This window comes from Trypanosoma conorhini, assembly GCF_003719485.1.
Source record: "Trypanosoma conorhini strain 025E chromosome Unknown Tco_14.4_contig_00410, whole genome shotgun sequence".
Lineage (NCBI taxonomy): Eukaryota > Euglenozoa > Kinetoplastea > Trypanosomatida > Trypanosomatidae > Trypanosoma > Trypanosoma conorhini.
Genome location: NW_021704500.1, coordinates 1 through 17,094, shown reverse-complemented (window position 1 = coordinate 17,094; position 17,094 = coordinate 1). Strand labels below are relative to the sequence as shown.

The 17,094-nt window shown below is 65.0% G+C and overlaps 7 protein-coding genes across 7 annotated transcripts, besides 15 other annotated features; all 7 read left to right on the top strand.

Annotated features, from left to right (window-relative positions):
• Window positions 1-227: 227 nt before the first annotated feature.
• Window positions 228-322: a sequence feature (A-rich).
• A 117-nt stretch (window positions 323-439) lies between these two features.
• Window positions 440-1,942, top strand: Tco025E_06244 (uncharacterized protein; the record flags this gene model as incomplete). The annotated part of the gene is made up of 1 exon (XM_029373124.1): window positions 440-1,942. The coding sequence occupies one exon, from the start codon at window positions 440-442 to the stop codon at window positions 1,940-1,942; it is 1,503 nt and encodes a 500-aa protein (XP_029226759.1).
• A 157-nt stretch (window positions 1,943-2,099) lies between these two features.
• Window positions 2,100-2,126: a microsatellite.
• Window positions 2,127-2,133: 7 nt separating this feature from the next.
• Window positions 2,134-2,199: a microsatellite.
• A 254-nt stretch (window positions 2,200-2,453) lies between these two features.
• Window positions 2,454-2,479: a microsatellite.
• Window positions 2,480-3,034: 555 nt separating this feature from the next.
• On the top strand, window positions 3,035-3,805 carry Tco025E_06243 (uncharacterized protein; the record flags this gene model as incomplete). Its single annotated transcript, XM_029373123.1, has 1 exon — window positions 3,035-3,805. One exon carries the CDS (start codon window positions 3,035-3,037, stop codon window positions 3,803-3,805), a length of 771 nt encoding a protein of 256 aa, XP_029226758.1.
• Window positions 3,806-4,052: 247 nt separating this feature from the next.
• Window positions 4,053-4,113: a microsatellite.
• Window positions 4,114-4,205: 92 nt separating this feature from the next.
• Tco025E_06242 (putative golgi apparatus membrane protein) lies at window positions 4,206-4,610 on the top strand (the record flags this gene model as incomplete). Its single annotated transcript, XM_029373122.1, has 1 exon — window positions 4,206-4,610. The coding sequence occupies one exon, from the start codon at window positions 4,206-4,208 to the stop codon at window positions 4,608-4,610; it is 405 nt and encodes a 134-aa protein (XP_029226757.1).
• A 67-nt stretch (window positions 4,611-4,677) lies between these two features.
• Window positions 4,678-4,727: a microsatellite.
• A 181-nt stretch (window positions 4,728-4,908) lies between these two features.
• Window positions 4,909-6,045, top strand: Tco025E_06241 (uncharacterized protein; the record flags this gene model as incomplete). Its single annotated transcript, XM_029373121.1, has 1 exon — window positions 4,909-6,045. One exon carries the CDS (start codon window positions 4,909-4,911, stop codon window positions 6,043-6,045), a length of 1,137 nt encoding a protein of 378 aa, XP_029226756.1.
• Window positions 6,046-6,176: 131 nt separating this feature from the next.
• Window positions 6,177-6,193: a microsatellite.
• Window positions 6,194-6,411: 218 nt separating this feature from the next.
• Window positions 6,412-6,432: a microsatellite.
• A 176-nt stretch (window positions 6,433-6,608) lies between these two features.
• Window positions 6,609-6,631: a microsatellite.
• An 88-nt stretch (window positions 6,632-6,719) lies between these two features.
• Window positions 6,720-6,747: a microsatellite.
• Window positions 6,748-6,950: 203 nt separating this feature from the next.
• Window positions 6,951-6,977: a microsatellite.
• Window positions 6,978-7,016: 39 nt separating this feature from the next.
• Window positions 7,017-9,329, top strand: Tco025E_06240 (uncharacterized protein; the record flags this gene model as incomplete). Its single annotated transcript, XM_029373120.1, has 1 exon — window positions 7,017-9,329. The coding sequence occupies one exon, from the start codon at window positions 7,017-7,019 to the stop codon at window positions 9,327-9,329; it is 2,313 nt and encodes a 770-aa protein (XP_029226755.1).
• A 355-nt stretch (window positions 9,330-9,684) lies between these two features.
• Window positions 9,685-9,720: a microsatellite.
• Window positions 9,721-9,786: 66 nt separating this feature from the next.
• Window positions 9,787-9,809: a microsatellite.
• Window positions 9,810-9,844: 35 nt separating this feature from the next.
• On the top strand, window positions 9,845-14,878 carry Tco025E_06239 (putative dispersed gene family protein 1 (DGF-1); the record flags this gene model as incomplete). Its single annotated transcript, XM_029373119.1, has 1 exon — window positions 9,845-14,878. One exon carries the CDS (start codon window positions 9,845-9,847, stop codon window positions 14,876-14,878), a length of 5,034 nt encoding a protein of 1,677 aa, XP_029226754.1.
• A 444-nt stretch (window positions 14,879-15,322) lies between these two features.
• Window positions 15,323-15,347: a microsatellite.
• Window positions 15,348-15,619: 272 nt separating this feature from the next.
• Window positions 15,620-16,930, top strand: Tco025E_06238 (putative isocitrate dehydrogenase, mitochondrial precursor; the record flags this gene model as incomplete). The annotated part of the gene is made up of 1 exon (XM_029373118.1): window positions 15,620-16,930. The coding sequence occupies one exon, from the start codon at window positions 15,620-15,622 to the stop codon at window positions 16,928-16,930; it is 1,311 nt and encodes a 436-aa protein (XP_029226753.1).
• Window positions 16,931-16,977: 47 nt separating this feature from the next.
• Window positions 16,978-17,020: a microsatellite.
• Window positions 17,021-17,094: the final 74 nt, after the last annotated feature.

Genomic DNA, 17,094 nt, shown 5'->3' with positions numbered 1-17,094 from the left:
AGAAATGTTTCCCGGCGGCACCGAAGAAGCAAAACAAAAAGGAAAAAAAGAAGTTGACGTGTCGTGCCCCATAACTCTAAAGAAACTGGCGCCATTGAAAGTCGTGGCGGAGACGGTGACGCTTACGGATAAGGCCTGGCGACGAAAAGCGCGGCGCGGCAACCCGGCGGGCGCCGGCATGCGTCTTTCCTGCCGCCTCACCCCCCAACGGTGCCGGTTGGAGCTGCTTTATTTATTTATTTATTTAGCTTTTTCTATTTCTCTTGTTCTGTCTATTTTTTTTTCCCCCGCTTTGTTTTGTTTTTTGTGTTTTTTTTTGTTTTTCTCCTCACCCACTGACGTGGCCCTCCAAATAAGTTTGTTGTGCATGTGTGAGCCACACCCGCACGAGCTGTAGGTCTCTCTCTGTGTGTGGCTGTGTTCGTTGCCGCCTCGAGCCATGTCAGATGCTGCGCCGCCGCAATTCACTGAGGAGGACGCGACGGTCCTGGACCGCTGGATCGCTGACGTCTGCGGTGAGGAGGTGCAATTTCCTGCCCACAGGCGGGCTCAATTTTCCGCCTACAAGCAACGTCTGGAACTGATTCGGGAGTCCGGCGCCCAGTCGCTCTTCCGCCACTCCTCACGCTCGGGGACGCAGGAGACGTTGGCCCTGCATAAATTGCTTGCGGCGCTGAATCAGTTGTGTAGGTGCGATATGGAGGAGATGGCAAGTGTCAGGGACGAGATAGGGTCGGTGGAGCGCATGCTGCACGGGAGTGCGGTGGTTGGCGAAGGAAAGGCCGCAGCTGCGCCGTCGCCAGCGGCGGCTGCGGCAGGTGATGCCGCGAGTGCCGCAGGCAGCAGCCTGGAGGCATACGAGAGCCGCAGGAAACTCGCGGCGTGCTACGTGGCGGAGATTGAGCACCAACGGCAGTCGAACCGTGCGAATATGGCGTCGTGTCACGCACGGCACCTGAGGCTGCTCGACCAGCGCGACCAGCTGCAGGAGGAGTTGAATGCCCTTCGCGAGACGGAGGAGTTCGTCGCGTCTAGGTTGGAGGAAACGCGTGCGGCGCTTGCCAGCGAACGTGACGCGGCGGCGCGGGAGCAGCGGGAGCAGCCGTCCAACACGTGTGCCGCGGCACAAGACGGTGGCGACGTCAAAGATGAGGCGGAGGAGGAAAACGCAAAGGCCCTGGCGGAACTGCGCGCGTCGCTCAACAGCGCCTGCCACGAGCTGGCACAGACGCGGGCCGAGCTGAGCAGCCAGGACACCGCCCACGCCGTGCGGTTTCGTCAGGCGCGTCAGCGGCTAAAAGACTGGCAGGACATGGTAGGGCAAATGCGCCGCACATGCGACCAACTCTGCTCCCGGACGCGCGTGATTGGCACGGTGGTGGAAGCGAACGTCGCGGGGCTGGTGGCGGACAGTGGGCTTGGCTACGCGGGGCAGCTGCGGAAGCTCAACCGCCTCCTCGTTGAGAAGTCCGCCAGACTGTTGGGGCTGCAGGGCGGGGCGGAGGAGGAGGAGGACAACGAAGTCGTGAGTGCCGCCGGGGGCGGGGGAGTCCTGCGGGAGCTCTTCATCCCCCACCACCGTGCGGCCTCCTCCGCGTCCGTGACGGAGGCGGCGAGCTCCTTGTCGAGCCCGCTCCGCCGCTCCTCCCTCTCCTCGGCGTCGCCGCAGTACCCCTCGGCGGAAGCCTCTTCGCTATCGGTCCCCGGCGGCGCAGGCAGCACAAACGCGCCTCAGCAGACGTTGGCAAGGCAGCGGCGACACCGCCGCGCCTACGCCCTCTTGACGGACCTGCGACGATGGGAGATGGCGCTGGTCAAGGAGTCTGCAGTGCTGCATGGCATCTGCGAGAGGGGACTTCGTTCTGCTCCCGCACCCTCGCCGTCGGGGTCGCCGAGCACGTGCATTCGTCAGCTCCGCAGCCTGCTGCTCGCAACACAGTAAGTGAGGTGACGCGGGTGTTGCAGGGGCGACAATTATTCGTGCTTGTTCCTCGGCGGGTGTGCCTGTATGGGAGGTAGGCGTTCTGCTGCAAGCACGAGACAAGTGCCCCTTCCTTTGTTGTTGTTTTGCCTTTTTTGGCTTCTCTCGTTCTCTATCTTTGCTTTTTTGGTTGGTTGGTTGGCTGTCCAATCTGCGTGCGTCGTGTATGGTGCTTCAGCGTTTGTGTGTGTGCGTGTGCGTGTGTGTGTGTTGTGAGTTTCAGGCGTGATATGCATTTCTTCCCTCTTGAGTGCCGTTCCCTCACTGGCTGGTTACTTTGTTGTTTTTGTTGGTTTGTTACCTCAGCTGCGGCAACGCCAGTTGCTGAGGCGCCGCATCCACGCAAGCAGTGAAGAGCGGTGGAGGGAAGTATCCTCCGTCAGCAACCGGCGTCGTCGTCGCTGCACGGCGGGCGTGGGTGCTGCTCCCGTCGAGTGCACCCGCAATCCGACGCTGGAGAGGGGAACGAATATAATACTACTACTACTACTACTATTAAAAGAGGCGGAAACGTTGTGGTTCGTTGGGGAGGGGGGCGGAAATTCGTACTGCGAGACGTGGGCGCGGCAGTTGTGTGGTGTCCTGCCGCCGTTAAAAGATCCTTGAGGTGGCGGGAGTTGCCAGCAGCGGCGTCTACGCGTGCAACGCCCTGAGTGGAGCGTATATACATTCATGTACCAGACTGTGTGTTTTTGTATTGTTACTTCCATCCGATTTTTGCATTCATGCCTTTGAGGGCTTGCACTCCTCGTGTTTTTTTTTGGTTTTGTTTTATTCCATGCCGGTGTTCGCCGTGCCTTTGCGCCGCGCTGCAGCCCATCGTGGCCGGGACGATGTCGGTCGTGGGAGCAGCGCGGCGACGTGCCTCACTCCTCGTGCCCGCCCGCTTGTGCCGCGAGGGGCGCTGAGGGCGTTGCTCACGCCTGCGTCCTCCTCCTCTTCCGTGGCGTGCCAAAGGCAGTTTCAGCGAACGCACACACAAACACACGCGTGGTTGTGAGAGAGGGCGAGGGTAGCGCGTGTGGCGGCAGTCGTTTTCTTCTTTTTCTCTGCATGTCGCCGGCCGCCCTCGCGCGCGTGGCTGCCGCGGCGTGGCGCGCGGGCGCGTGGCCGCGTCGCGTCTCCTCCGGCTGCGGCGCCGCGGTGCTCGGCGGGTCCCCGACCGTCGCCCTCACGACGTCCTCCCGCCGGAAGGGCGACTACGGCTTCAACGTGTTCCACAACTCCAACCCGCAGCACGGCGGGTCGTACGCCCGCCACGAGCGGCGCATGCGGGAAGACGAGGTGGAGGACTTCATGCGGAGCGTGCGGGGGTGGGTGCCGGCGGACGACGCGGCTGCGGCGGAGGCGGAGGCGGAGGGGCCGTCGCCGCTGACTATTTTTACCGGCGCGGAGGCGATCAAGCGGGAGTTTGTGTTCCCCGCCTACCGCGACGCGTACCTTTTCATGGGCCGCTTCTGGGCCTTCTGCTACGGCAGCGACAAGTACCCGCACGTGACGTGGGACGGCACCCGCGTCACGGTGTACCTCTACTCCCCCTCGTTTCGCGGGCTCAGCAAGCGCGAGGCCCGCCTCGCCGCCTTTTTGAACGACCAGTACAACATGTTCAAGAAGAGCAGGCGGCAGCAGGAGCAGCTGGTGGGCGTCACGGTGCGGCAGACACGGGCGGAGGAGTTGATGGGGGATGCGGTGGCGGCACAACTGCGGCGACGGGAGGAGGAGCGGCGGCGGCCGCTGGCAGAAGTCGCGGACGGCCGTGCAGCGACGTGGGACGCGCTTCTCGACAGCGGCGGCGACGGCGGCGGGGGGGCGAAGACGCCCTGACGGCGGCGACGGCGGCGTGTCACTCCGCACGAGCGCCTCCGTGGCCTTTGGCGCTTGTATATACAAATATGCACACACGCACACACACCTCTCCCCCTGCGTAGTCAACGCTAGTCTCTCTCTCTCTGTGTGTGTGTGTGGGCGGTAGAGAGGCGAGGTGGGCTGCCTACGGCCAAAAAAAAAAGCAGGCAAACAAGCAAACAAACATTCTCTGCTGCTCACCGATGGCGCTGGTGCCCTTTTTTCTCCTCCGCCTCCGCCTCCGCCTCCTCCGTCTCCCCTGCTCGCGCCAGCTTTCGGCTCCCCTCTCCCGTCTTTCATTTGTTGTCACATTTTTTCTCCATTCCTTTAAACGACTCCTACCGGCCACGCGGGAGCTCTCTTCAGGTGGCGAAGCGGCATGCCAACATTTAGAGAGATTGTGACGGCGAAGAACTTCAGCTATTTGCTGCAGCTGCTGGGCGTGGCGGGGGCCTTTGGCAGTGGAAGCTTTGCGCTCTTCCTGCTCATGTGGTTTCCCCCGCGCGAAATCACTGAGGTGCGCATGTATATCGCCTACGTGTACGTTATCCTCATTGCCGTGGTCCTGCCAGCGGCGGAGGTGGGCACGATGCGGCACCGCCACCTGGCGCACTTCACCCGCTTCCTCCTCTCACACGTTGGGCGTGCCTTTGTTTACGTCTTCACTGGGGGGTTACTGCTTGGAAACCGCCTCGGTGGGTGGGTTGTGGGCGTGTACATGATTTCGTTGGGCGTCCTCAACGTGTTTGCCGCCTGCGTGACAGGGAACCATGGCACGGCGTAGGAGCGAAGGGCGGCGTCGCGGGGGCGCTGGGCGGCGGTGGCCAACCTTCCCTTTTCCTTTTGCCTCCGTGTGTCTGTGTGTGTGACTGTGACTGTGTGTGTGTGTGTGTGTGTGTGTTGGCGCGACCGCCGCATTGTGGTGGGCGCCAACCCCGCCACGAGGCGAGGGCGTGCCGGTGCGCGGCAGCAACGCCTCCCTGAGGCATTTTTCAAGCTGCTGTGCCGGATGTGCACTCCTCCTTTTTCGTTTTTCTCTCTCTCCCTGCGCGGTGAGGGGAAGTAACGCGACAAGAGTGTTGATGTTCCCCCGGCGGCGTTGCCTGCTCGGCGGCTCGCCGCTGTTGGCGTTGCTCGCGTGTCTGCAGCTCGCCGCGGGGGTGCGGGCGGGGTCGCCCGACTGCAACTGCAACAACGGCGCGGTGACGCGGACGGAGCCGCGGTGCGAGTGCGGCTGCCTCGGCGATTACCTCCCTCCCCACTGCCTCTACGCCGCCCACGACGTGGTGAGCATGCAGCTGTGGCTTAGCCAAAGCGGCAACTCCACCATGGGCGGCGGCGGCGGCGTGAGCGAAAACGTGTCCCTCTTCGCCGCCGACGTCATCGCCGGGCTGAGTTCGGCCCTCGCGCAGAAGCCGGGCGACGGGACGCTGCGATTTTTGTGGGCGAAGTCCGCCGCCCTGTCGGGCCCCGGCGAGAAGTCGCACGTTGTGATGGCGGTGGTGTCGATGCCCGGATGGCTCGCCCAGCGGCTGCTCGCCGACGCCGCGCGTGGCCGCACCGCAGGCTACGCCTTTGCGAACAGCCGCACGGGGGCGGCGTACGCAGTGGCGGCGGTCTTCGAAGACGCACCGGGCCCGCCGCTGCCGCAGCGCTACACCGAGAGCAGCCTGGCCGTCTACTGGGGCGTCGACGACCTCTGGTACGTCTCCTGCTCGAACCTCCTCTGGCCGCTCCTCGCCCTCCTCGTCGCGCTGCTGCTGCCGTGGGCGGAGAAGCGTCTCACGCTGAACACGGAGTTCAACGCGACGTCCATTTCCGTGCGGCCCCCTGGCGCGAAGGCGGCGGAGGCGCGGGTGCCGGGCAAAGGCGGCGACAAGGGCGGCGTCGGCGGCAGGCGGCGGATGCAGCTGCTGTGGAGGAAAGGCGGCGGGAAGCGCAGAAAAAGGACGAGTATGGTGTACGAGGGCAAGGACCTCGCCGCGTCCATGCGGAACTTCGAGCGGCGGCGCAAAAAGTTGCTGTCGGGCCCTGCGGACACCGCCGAACCTGCCCGAGTGGCACACGAGGCAACGAACCCGCTTGCGCCGCGGCGCAACGGGGGCTGGCGACGGAAGGAGGCGGCCGTCCGAATCAAGCGGCAGGCGGGCGGCGAAGGCAGCAACAGGGACCAGATAACGGTGGTTGTCACGAGTCCAACGCGGGGCGACAAGAAGTAAGTAGCGCGCCGTTCCTCCCTTCTTGAGCCGGCCTTCTACGGAGGCAGCCGCAAGAAGAAGCAGAACAAGCAGGGAGGAGGGAGGGGTAGTATTTACAACAAGGACCGTGTCTATGACTCATATTTCACATACTCTCTCTCTCTCTCTCGTCGTTAAATATATATATATATGTGTGTGTAAAAAGTTTGGGGGAGTGAAGACATGGAAGTGTGGCGCCCGAGCAGCGGGCCGCTCACAGTGTCTGCGTGTCTCGCTCTTTCCGATAGCCCCGCCTCTATTTATTTGTTTAACCTACTTTATGTGTGTGTGTGTTTTTTTATTTTTATTCGTCGTTTTTGTGTATCCCAGTTGTTTCCTCTCGTCATCTTTTTGTTGTTGTTGTTGTTGCTCACCGCGGCCAGTTCCACCCCGTTGAATGCCCGTGAGGTTTGGCTGCGTCTTGGCGGGGGAAGCGGCGCTCCCGCGAGTTGAGGGCCCACGGCGACGGACGGGCAAACCACACAGCGCCCCTCTGTGATGGGGACAATGCGGCGCCAAGTGAGGCACCATCGCTTCCTCCCTCGGTGTGTGTGTGTGTGTGTGTGTGCAGGTGCAAACGAGGCTCACTGCGCCCCCCGCGCCACCACAACCCCTGACGACTGCCGCCGCCACGCGAACGTTATTTACTGAAGTTATTTGTTTTCTTTTGTTTTGTTTTGTTTTTTCTGGCGTGGATGCATGCGCTCGCTGGGCGGGGAGGTCCTCCGCGGGCGGCAGCGGCACAGAAGCGGGAACTGGTTGCCGCGCAGACTTGCGGGAGTTGGAGTTGGGCCTTTTTTGCTTTGACTTGTATTTGTGTCTTTTTTTTTTCGTTTGATTTCCCCTCGAAAGTCTCTGGCAGCTCGTAGTGGAAACAAAAGCTGCCACACGCACACACACACGCACGCACACACTCGCACTCCGTTGATAGGCCGCAGCAGTCGGAGGGAGACATGCCCACGCGACGTTCGAAGCGGCATCGCACGCCGTCGGCCACCTCCTCCCCGGCGTTGACGCACGCGCTGGAGGCACGTGGGCGCCACATTGCCAGCACACACCCCGGCCCCCCGCTGCCGCCCTCCACCAGCGAGCACCGTGGGCGTGGTGACGGGACGGAGGATCGTAGTGGCAATGGCGCGGGCCCAGCCGCCCTTGCGGACGCCTTGTACGCGGTGGAGATCCACTTTCAGCTCGAGCGGCAGCGGCACCGAGGCGAGCTCCTCTTCCCGCGTGATTTGGGGGACTTGCTGTTGTGGTCCGTGCCGGTCGCGGTGCCGTTGATTGAGGGGCCGCGGGTTTTTTTTCTCAAGAACAAATCGAGGCTGCGGGACGTGGTGGTGGTTTACGTGAATGGGTGGACGCACGACGAGATGATAGTGGCCGGCGCCGGCCACCCCGCCGCGGACGACGTCGGCGACGACGACGAGGCGGAGGCCCAACAGCAGCAGCAGCGGGGTGCGGAGCGCGTTGGCCGCGCCATGCTGGCCCCCATACGTGCGCAGCGGTGTTGGGCGCGCAGGGAGTGCGGCGTGCAGTTCGCCCCGTTGCTTCTCCCGGACGCCAGGAACACGCTGGAGCGGGAGGTCTTCTGGCGAAACGACGCGCCGAAGGCCCCCGGCGGCGACCGGCGCCGGCAGCGTCCCGCCGAGCACGGCGCAGATGCCGGGGGCGAGGGGGGAGAAAAAGGCACGGCGTCGCGTGCGTGCTGCGCAGTTGGCGTCGACGGTCCCCCCGCAGCCGCCGCCGCCTCGTCGAGGGCGCACGGTGTGGGGAATTTATTTAACCGCGCCTTAGCGATTCACGGCAACAAGACGCCGCCCGACACGGCGCCTGCCGCTGCCAACGGCGACCCCGCGCTCTGGGGCAACCGCGCGACGCTGCTGCAGTACGCCCTCTCCCTTGAGAGGGACCGGGCGGAGCTGGAGGGCCTCGGGTTTGTCGTCAGCCCGCCCCCCGCCCGCGATGAGGCGGATGAGTGGAGCTCGTTTGAGGCCCCGAGCTCGTCGAAGGACGCGGCGGAGGCGGAGGGGCGGGAGCCGCGCGTCTTTGCGATGGACTGCGAGATGGTGCTCGTCGCCAACGGCGTGAGTGCGCTGGCGCGTCTCACGCTGCTGGACGTGCGAGCCGGCGCTGTGGTGCTTGACACCCTCGTGAAGCCGGCGGCGCCGGTGGTGGATTACATCACCCGCTACAGCGGCGTCGACGAGGCGATGCTCGACGGCGTGACGACGACGCTGCAGGACTGCCAGCGGGAACTGAGGCGGCACATCGACACCGACTCGTTTGTCGTGGGCCACAGCCTGGAGAACGACTTCAAGGCGTGTAAGATGCTGCCCAACTGCCATCTGCTGGACACGGCGCACTTGTTTCCGCACCCAGCGGGGCTGCCCCACAAAAATGCACTGCGGTACCTGGCGCTGCGGTACCTGCAGAAGAGAATCCAGCAAGGATCCCACGACAGCGAGGAGGACGCCAGAGTCAGCGCGGAGCTTGTGTGCCTAAAGCTAAAGCACGGCCCGGGGTTTGGGGTCCGGGCGCGCGTGAGCGTGCTGCGGCTCATGCAGGGCGCGGTCACTCCCGCAGCGACGGCGGGCGCAGGCGCCGACGAGGGAGAGGCGAGGCAGGACGAGGCACATTCCGGGCCGTCGGCGTCCGCGCCATCCGCCTCGACGTCGTCGTCGCCGTCGCTTGAAGTGGAGCTGAATCTGTTTGATGACGCATGCGTCCTGCGCGAGCTGACTCCCAGCGGCGCGGATGCCCGGGGCGGCGGTCGGCTGAATGCGGTGCAGGTGCGACACGACAGGGACGCGGTGCGGAAGGCGGTGCGCTGCCTGCAGCGACGCGAGCACTGCCGGCAGCGCACGGCGGACGGCGTGCCGTCGTGCTACGCCCTCACTTGGGTGCAGCTCAGCGAGGCGGTTGAGCCGCAGCAGCAGCCGGGCGGCGCGGAAGGCGACGGCCGGCCGTGGGAGGAGCGGCAGCTCGAGCGCGTGGAGGAGACGAATCGGCGCGTCATGCAAATCGTCCGCGCGGCGCCGCACAACAGCCTCGTCGTGGTGCTCGCTGGCGGGGCGTCGACGGCCGCGGTGGGGGCGTCGACCGGCAGGGTGCGCGGCGTCTGCTTCGCGTTTGTGAAGGACGACGCCGCGCCGGGGCCACCGGCGGCGTGGCTGGAGGCGGGGGAGGAAATCTCCGCCGGCCCGCCTTCCGCGGCGGCCGCGCACGGCGGCACGCTCGTGACGCCCCCGGCCTGCAGGCATCAGTAACTACTGACACGGTAACGGGGGCGTAGCGCACGGCGCAGTAAATCTTGCACACCCACGGACACATACACTCGCGTGTGCCTGGAAGTGGGTGTGAATGCGAGGAGACGCCGAAAGGAAAGCAAAGAGGATAAATTAAAAAAAAAGTGACGGCAGTGGTGCCTAGAAATCAACAAGGACGCTGTCTTTCAGTATTGCGATTGTGCTTCTTCCCTGCTGCTGCTGCCGCCGCCTTTTTTTTGTTTGTTTGTTAGCCGCTTCGTTCGGCAAATAAAAGGGGCAACCTCGTCAGCGACATGCATGCATGGATTGCTTTCCTCCTCGTCTTTGTTTATGTTTGTGTTTGCGGTCTTGCGTGCTCTCTCTCTCTCTCTCTCCCTCTCTATCTATCTCTGCCACTCACCTTCTTTGCTCCAGCGCGAGTAGGAGGGAGGCGAGGAATACACGCAAGTCAGTCCTCCACACACACACACGCACACAGACGCGGGCCTTCGCGAGGCGGGTGCCCGGCTGGAAATATGTCGACCGCGACGCTTGCCGGCGGCCGCGCCTCCGTGCTGCGATTTGCCGACGACGACGACGACGACGACGCGGAGCGGCAGGAGCGGCTGCGGGAGTTGCGGCGGGACGGGGAGTACGAGCGGCTGCTCGGGAGCGACGGGCTGGCGGAGGCGCTGATGTACGGCGCCAGCACCCGCGAGGACCGCATCATGCAGATGGACGCGCTGGTGGAGACGCAGCGGAAGATACCCCGGCGCGGCGGCACGGCGCACGTCGTGGTGCTCTCCGCCAACGCGCTCACGATGGCGATCATGGCCTCGCAGCTCGCCATGCACCGCTGGAGGGTCACGGAGGCGCAGACGCTTACCGAGGCGACCGCCGTCATTCAGCAGCAAATCCTGCGGGCGCGGAAAAGCGGCTTCACCGTCGGGCGCGCGGTGGCGGCGGCGTCTCCGCCGCGCACGAAGTCCTTCACGCGCGGCTCGCAGTCCGCCGCCCGCGCGACGGACGGCCGGGGCGGACAAATCCGGGCGGACGAAACGGGGGAGGCGGCGGAGACGGCGAGCGCCGCCTCCTCCGTCTGCAGCGCGGAGGGGGAGGAGCCGGCGCTGAACCCGCCGCCGGACGACATGGTGGCGCGGCTGGTTGTGGTTGACGTCTGCACCCACGAGCCCTTCCGCGACATCGTCGGGCACCTGCGCTTCTACGACCGCGAGCACAACCTGGGCCTCATCATTGCCCTGATGCTGCACGAGAACTACGACAGCCACACTCCCGGGATGCTGCGCCTGCCGAAGCACACCATTACCGTGGCGGAGGCGTACGGCCTCGGCTACGACTTGGTGCTGCGCCGCTGCTTCGACCACGCCGTCGTCAACTTCTTCACCGAGCTGTTCATGTCGGCGACCGGGCGCTGGTGCAGCGACATGCGCGCCAGGGGGGTGGTGGGGAACTACCGCGGCATGCGGCAGATCCTCCTCGAGAACGACGAAGCGGGGCTGCGGGACAGTCTCCGCGCCGGTCTCGAGGCCCGCGACGGCAGCTGCAACAGCGCCGACGATCTCGGCATCCTGCGGGCCCTGCAAAACAAGCACATGTCCCAGACGCAGGCCTCGAGCGTGATGCTGCACCCGCCGGAGCTCTCGATGATGAGCGTGCGCAGCGCCGTCGGCAGCGCACATCCGCAGCAGCAACGCACGCAGCAGCTCGACTCCATTTTTGGCGTGAAGGACGTCCTGTCGCAGGTCATGTCTCCGGCGAGCAGCGTCAAGCACGTCGCGAAGCGTTTGTTTCGTCCGTCGGCCTCGCAGCGCGACCTCCACGCCGGCACCATGAGCAGCGGAAGAGAGGAGGGCGAGGAGGGCGAGAGGCTCTACGAGGACGTGCTCCTGGAGGAGAAGGACGAGGTGGAGACGGCCGTTGTCGCCGCCTACAAGGAGGAGGTCCTACGGCTGCTGACGGAGCTGGAGCGGAGCGAGCGCACCGTCTTCCTCCTCAGGGAGGAGGTCACCCACCTGCAGGAGGTGGTCTTCTCCAACACAAACTTCGCCACCATCTCCTCGCGCCCCTCCATCTCCTTCGAAGACACCGCCCTGGACAACTTCACCTCCATCTCGAAGGAGCAGCAGATCATCATTCTGCGGCAGCGGCTCCTGTCCGTCACGGAAAAGCTCTTGGCGTACGAAACGCAGCAAAAGCTGCGGCAGCGGGAGAGGAAGAAGCAGGAGCGGGAGGACAAGGGCGGGCGGGAGCCGCACGCCGCGGTGGAGGGGATCGGCACGGCGGGTTCGGAGGAGGACACCCAAGACTTCTCCTCCGACGCCGCAGCAGCGATGCTGCAGCGCATGTACTCCCTGGGAGGCTTTCAAACGGATCGTGCTGGCGACAGGACACAAACCTCCACCCCCTCGTGGTTGTTTTCGATAAATCCGGGGGAGGAGGACACGACGAACCCGCGGAGTGAGACGCCGCCTCCGACGGGAGAGCAGCAGCGGCAGTACGAGGGCAGAGACGCGAGGCCGCGCCCAAGCGAGTCGGACCTGTCGCATCGGATGGAGGAGAAGAGTACGCGGCTGGGGGAGCGCCTTCTCGAGACCCTCAGAACGATCTCCACGCAGCGGCATCGCATCGCAGAGCTGGAGGCGCAGGTCCAGAAAGGGAAAAGGGAGGGAAGGAGCAGGAAAAAAAAGAAGCGGGCAGCTGAGTCCTCGGATGATGACGACGACGGCGGCGGCGGCGGGCAACGCCGTGGGGAGAGCGGCGGCCGCGTCACGAACGCAAGGCGCGGGAAGCAGGGCGCACCGGCTGCGCCCCGCCGCGACTCCTCGTGGGTCGAAGCCGGCTGGTCGACGGTGTCCACGAAACCCCCCAGCACCGCCTCCGCCCCGGACGAGCGGAGCATAGCACCGGCGGGGGGCGTGCAGCGCGTGGAGCCGCAGGCGCAGCCCAAACATCGGCAGTGGGAAGCGGGGACGAAGTCACCTGCTCGGGCCGCTCCGGGGCGGCCCAAGGCGGCGATGCAGGAACCGTGGGGGAGGTCGCAGGCACGTCCAGAGGCTCCGCACACGCAGGGGCCTCGGCCGGTGACGCAAAAAGGACACGCGCGTGAGCCATTGAAAGAGAAGGATGATTTGACGAAGTTGGAAGAAATTTTTAGCACCATCGCTGCGGCGAAGGCGTGCGGCGACGAGGAAGCAGCGGAACAGGCGCGCTCAAGGGCGCGTGTGGTGGCGCGGAGGCTTGCGGCGCAGCAGCTGGGAGCCAAAGGGCTGAAAAAGACGTTGCAGGAGGTGGAAGCCGCGACGCACGGCAGGTTTGACGGCTCCGTCGACACCCTGCGGCGGGCCCACTTGGAGGCCGTAAAGACCGCGGAGGATGTTCTCAAGCGTGGGGAGGAGGCCAACGCATACTCACAGGCGGTACTCGCCGCGTATGCGACGGAGCAACAACTGCGCCGCTTGCCGCGAGCCGGAGTGGAGCAGGCAGCAACTGACGGCACGAGGGAGGCGGGCGGGCACCCTGGCGTCGCCACGACGTATGAGGAAAACGACCTCGTGGACAGCTACGACAGTGGCGGCGGTGGTGAAGGGGGGGCGAGGCGTGCCGCCGCGCAGGGAGGGTCGCATCCGGACCTTGAAGTCCCTTCGCAGGGCCTCAGACGACCGCAGCAGGAGAAACGAGACGAGGAGGAGCAAAGCCTGGGCAAGCCACGGTTGAAGCCGTATAGCGTTCCGGAGGGCAAGGTTGCCCTACAGCCCACCCAAATGGTGCTGCCTCCCGACGCCGTGATGGACCCGCGCCGCGCCGCGGAAGAGGAATCCATGCGGACGCTTGGGCTCGAGTTGTGCCTGGACCACCACCAGACTCTGATGCGTTTCCTGCGGCTTGTGGGTGGCTACGACGCCGCGCTGCGGTCCCTCCTGCAGGAGGAGGCGGAGGAGTCGGAGGGGCAGATTGTAAAAACGTTGTCGCGCCAAGGCGGCAAGGTGGGCGCCAACTTTTTAATCTCCAGCGACACGGCCCTCCTCGCGCGCCTCGCGGCGCTGCTTGGCGACGACGAGAGCCTGTCGCAGGCTTCCTCGACGCCGCAGCGTGAGCGGCGTCCCAGCTTTCGCGGGCGCCGCTCGAGCCGGTCCCTCTCGGACAGCCCGCGCTCGGTGAGCGGGTTTCTTGACACCTCGACCCCGCGCCGTCGTCACCGCAGCAGCAGCAGTGTGACTTTCCGTGGCCCGGGCGAACTGCTGGCGCCGGAGGAGGTGGCGAGGCTGCTGAACCGGCAGGACGTCACCGCGGAGGAGATTCCCGCGTGGCTGCTGGACCTGCTCGATAGTGGCGACGCGGAGGCCGCCGCGGCGCTGCAGGAGGACCCCAACGCCTCGCAGTGGGTGCGGGATGTGCTGGTGAGCATTGAGGCCGCGCGAAAGGAGCGTGGAAGGGAGCTGACGGAGCTCCTGCGCAAGCACCGGCAAAAGCTCATGCGGGAGAGGCTGGAGAGATCCCGGCGGGCGCGCGCGGCGCGGAACCGCCCCGGCAGCAGCAGCAGCAGCGACAGCGGTGGAAGCGGCGGGGGTGGTGGGAGCGAGGCGGTGACACCGACGGCGGGTCGTGCACCGCTGCGGCGTGTCCTATCGCCCTCCGCGTACCGCTGCAACGTTCCGCCAGGGCAGCTGCGCTCGGTGCTGCGTTTTCGCTCGCTGCGCCACCAAAACGTCTTTCGGCTGGAGCCGAATGGCGACGTGGCGACGGAGGTCTCGAGGCGGCTGCTGCGCATGCAGCGCCGCGACGCCGAGGAGGAGGAGGAGGAGCGGGGCGTCCTGCCGCCGGTGGAGGCGCGGGGGCTGTCACGCGAGCAGCAGGCCCAGTTCCAGTCGGTGCACGGAGTTTCCAGCAGCCTGCCGCCGCCGCTTGAACCGCCGCCGCCGCCGCCGCCGGGCGCCGCGTTCGTGCGTGGCAGAGGCCGCTTCCCCGCCAGACACGGCGTCCCTCGCGAGGCGTTGGAGGAGGTGGACTACTCCCCCTTCACCCCAGAGGAGCTAGCGGACCGTATCATGTCGTACCGCCTCGCCTTCTCGCGACTCCAGGGGGGCGAGAGGCTTCCTGCGGGCGCGACGGCGGTGATTCCCGGCTTCGCCATCCCAGTCGCGGCGGCCTCCATGCCGCCAGTCTCGCCCAGTGCCGACGGTAACACGCGCGGGCCCCTGCCGCACCGCCAGGGCTCGCTGGAGGCGTACTCCTCGTGGGTGTACGGCGTGCCGGCGGAGCAGCTGTTTCCGATGCTGCGCGGGGTGGAGCCGGAGGCGGGCGACGCCGTCGTCTTCCTGCCCGCCTGCTCCTACGCCGACGGGGGCGGCGCGAACGTCACCCGCAACATCGGCAACGCGTTTGTTCGGCGGATGCTCGCGCGCGTGGATTTGTTTTCCTCCCCCGCCACCCTTGCGGCGCGCCGGCTGAACGAGCAGCTGCGGTCGGCGATGCCGGACTGGCAGATGGGCGTCGTCGGCAGGTCCATCGCCCCCGCCACCCGCGGGACTCGGGCGCAGCGCCCACAGTGAGCGCAACGAGAAAAAAAAGGAGGAGGGCGGCGGTGTGCGGCAGTGCGGGTGAAGCAGAAATGGAGCGAACGAGGAGGAGAAGGGCGGGGGACGAAGGCCAAATGCATGCGTCCAAGGAAAGGAGTCGCATGCATGTTCTCTTTTTTCTTCCACACTTCTTCTTTTCATTTTTTTTTTTTGCATTGCCTTACGCCCCGCCCGTCATGTACATACGAATATGCGCCTAGAGGTTGTAGCAGCTGGTCTGGGAGGAAGTGCGCGCTCGTCGTGCCCATGCAGGGGAAGCCGAGCCGCGCAGAGTCATCACCGCTTCGTCGTTGCTTTTTCCCTCCGCAGGACGGCGGGGAAGGTGAAGGACGGACTCCGCCAGCCCCAGTGTGTTTGCTTCCGCCCCAAGCGTAATGCTCATGCGCGCGTGCCAAACATGTACAAGTTATATATATTTCTCTCTCTCTCTCTCTCTCTCTCTGTGCACGTGTGCAGGTGCAATCGTGTGTGTGTCTCTCTCTCTCACTGTGAGTGTGTGTGGTGCGGGGGCGCGGGGTTCTTCTGCGGTGCGCACAACGTACGTGGGATGCACGGACGCCTTTGAGGGTCGCCCTGCTTCCGCCTCTCTATCGCCTCCTCTGTCCTTTCCATCTCGCCGTCGCGCTGCTGCATCACCGGCGGTGGGGCGCAGGCCTACAGGAAGCGACACACCTACACGCACCCACAGTGCACCGCCAACAGAAGCGGCAATTCATGTTTCGCCGTGTAGCCTGCCGAGCCACACTCACCGCCGCCGCCGCGGCTGCGGCGTGTCAGATGAGCACGACGCGGCCCCGCCTGGAGCGCATCAAGGTCACGGGCAAGGTGGTCGACATGGACGGGGACGAGATGACGCGCATCATTTGGTCCCTCATCAAGGAGAGGCTCATTCTCCCCTACGTGGACGTCCCGATAGAGTACTACGACCTCAGCATCACCAACCGTGACGCCACCAACGACAAGGTGACAGTGCAGGCGGCGGAGGCCGTTTTGCGCCACAACGTCGGAATTAAGTGCGCCACCATAACCCCGGACGAGGCGCGGGTAAAGGAGTTTGACCTAAAGAAGATGTGGAAGAGCCCGAACGGGACAATTCGTAATATCCTTGGCGGCACCGTCTTTCGCGAGCCAATCCTTATAAAAAATATTCCCCGTGTGTTGCCAAACTGGCGCGAGCCGATCATCGTGGGCCGCCATGCCTTTGGGGACCAGTACAAGGCGACGGATGCCGTGTTTCCGCCGGGCCGGCTGGAGCTTGTGCACACCCCGCCCGGCGGCACCCCGACGGTGCGCGAGGTCTACAACTTCAAGAGCGAGGGGGTGGGGCTCGCCATGTACAACACCCGCGAGAGCATAGAGGAGTTTGCCGAGAGCTGCTTTGAGTTTGCCCTCATGCGCAGGCTTCCCCTCGTGCTCTCCACGAAGAACACCATCCTGAAGAAGTACGACGGCATGTTCCTGGAGTCCTTCCAGCGCCTCTACGACGCCAAGTACAAGGAGCAGTTCGAGCAGCTGAAGCTGAGCTACTGCCACCGCCTGATCGACGACCAGGTGGCGCAGATGATCAAGGGGCAGGGCGGCTTCGTGTGGGCGTGCAAGAACTACGACGGTGACGTCCAGAGCGACGTGGTGGCGCAGGGCTTTGGCTCCCTGGGGCTCATGACCTCCGTGCTGTTTTGCCCGGACGGCAAGACGATCGAGGCGGAGGCCGCCCACGGCACCGTCACGCGCCACTACCGCGAGTTCCAGAAGGGCAAGGAGACGAGCACCAACTCCATCGCCTCCATCTTCGCCTGGACGCGCGGGCTGGCGCAGCGCGGGAAGCTGGACGGCAACGCGGCCCTCGTCGACTTCGCCGCCACCCTCGAGGCTGCGGTCATCCGCACCGTTGAGGCGGGGCACATGACGAAGGACCTCGCGCTCTGCATCCACGCGCAGGAGAAGCTGCAGCGGTCCCACTACGAGACGACGGAGGGCTTCCTCGACTGCGTCGCGGCGGAGCTCGCCCGCACGTGCAAGTCCTGAGCGGGGGAGCGGGGGGAGGGAGGCGAGTGAAACCCGATAAAAATGGGACCAAAAGAATAACCGAATGAAAAGCAAAAACAAAAACAAAAAGAGTTCACGGGCAGAGGTGCAAGCGAAGCGGAGGGGGGGGGGCGAGGGCAAAACTCCCCCTTGAGAAAAGGACG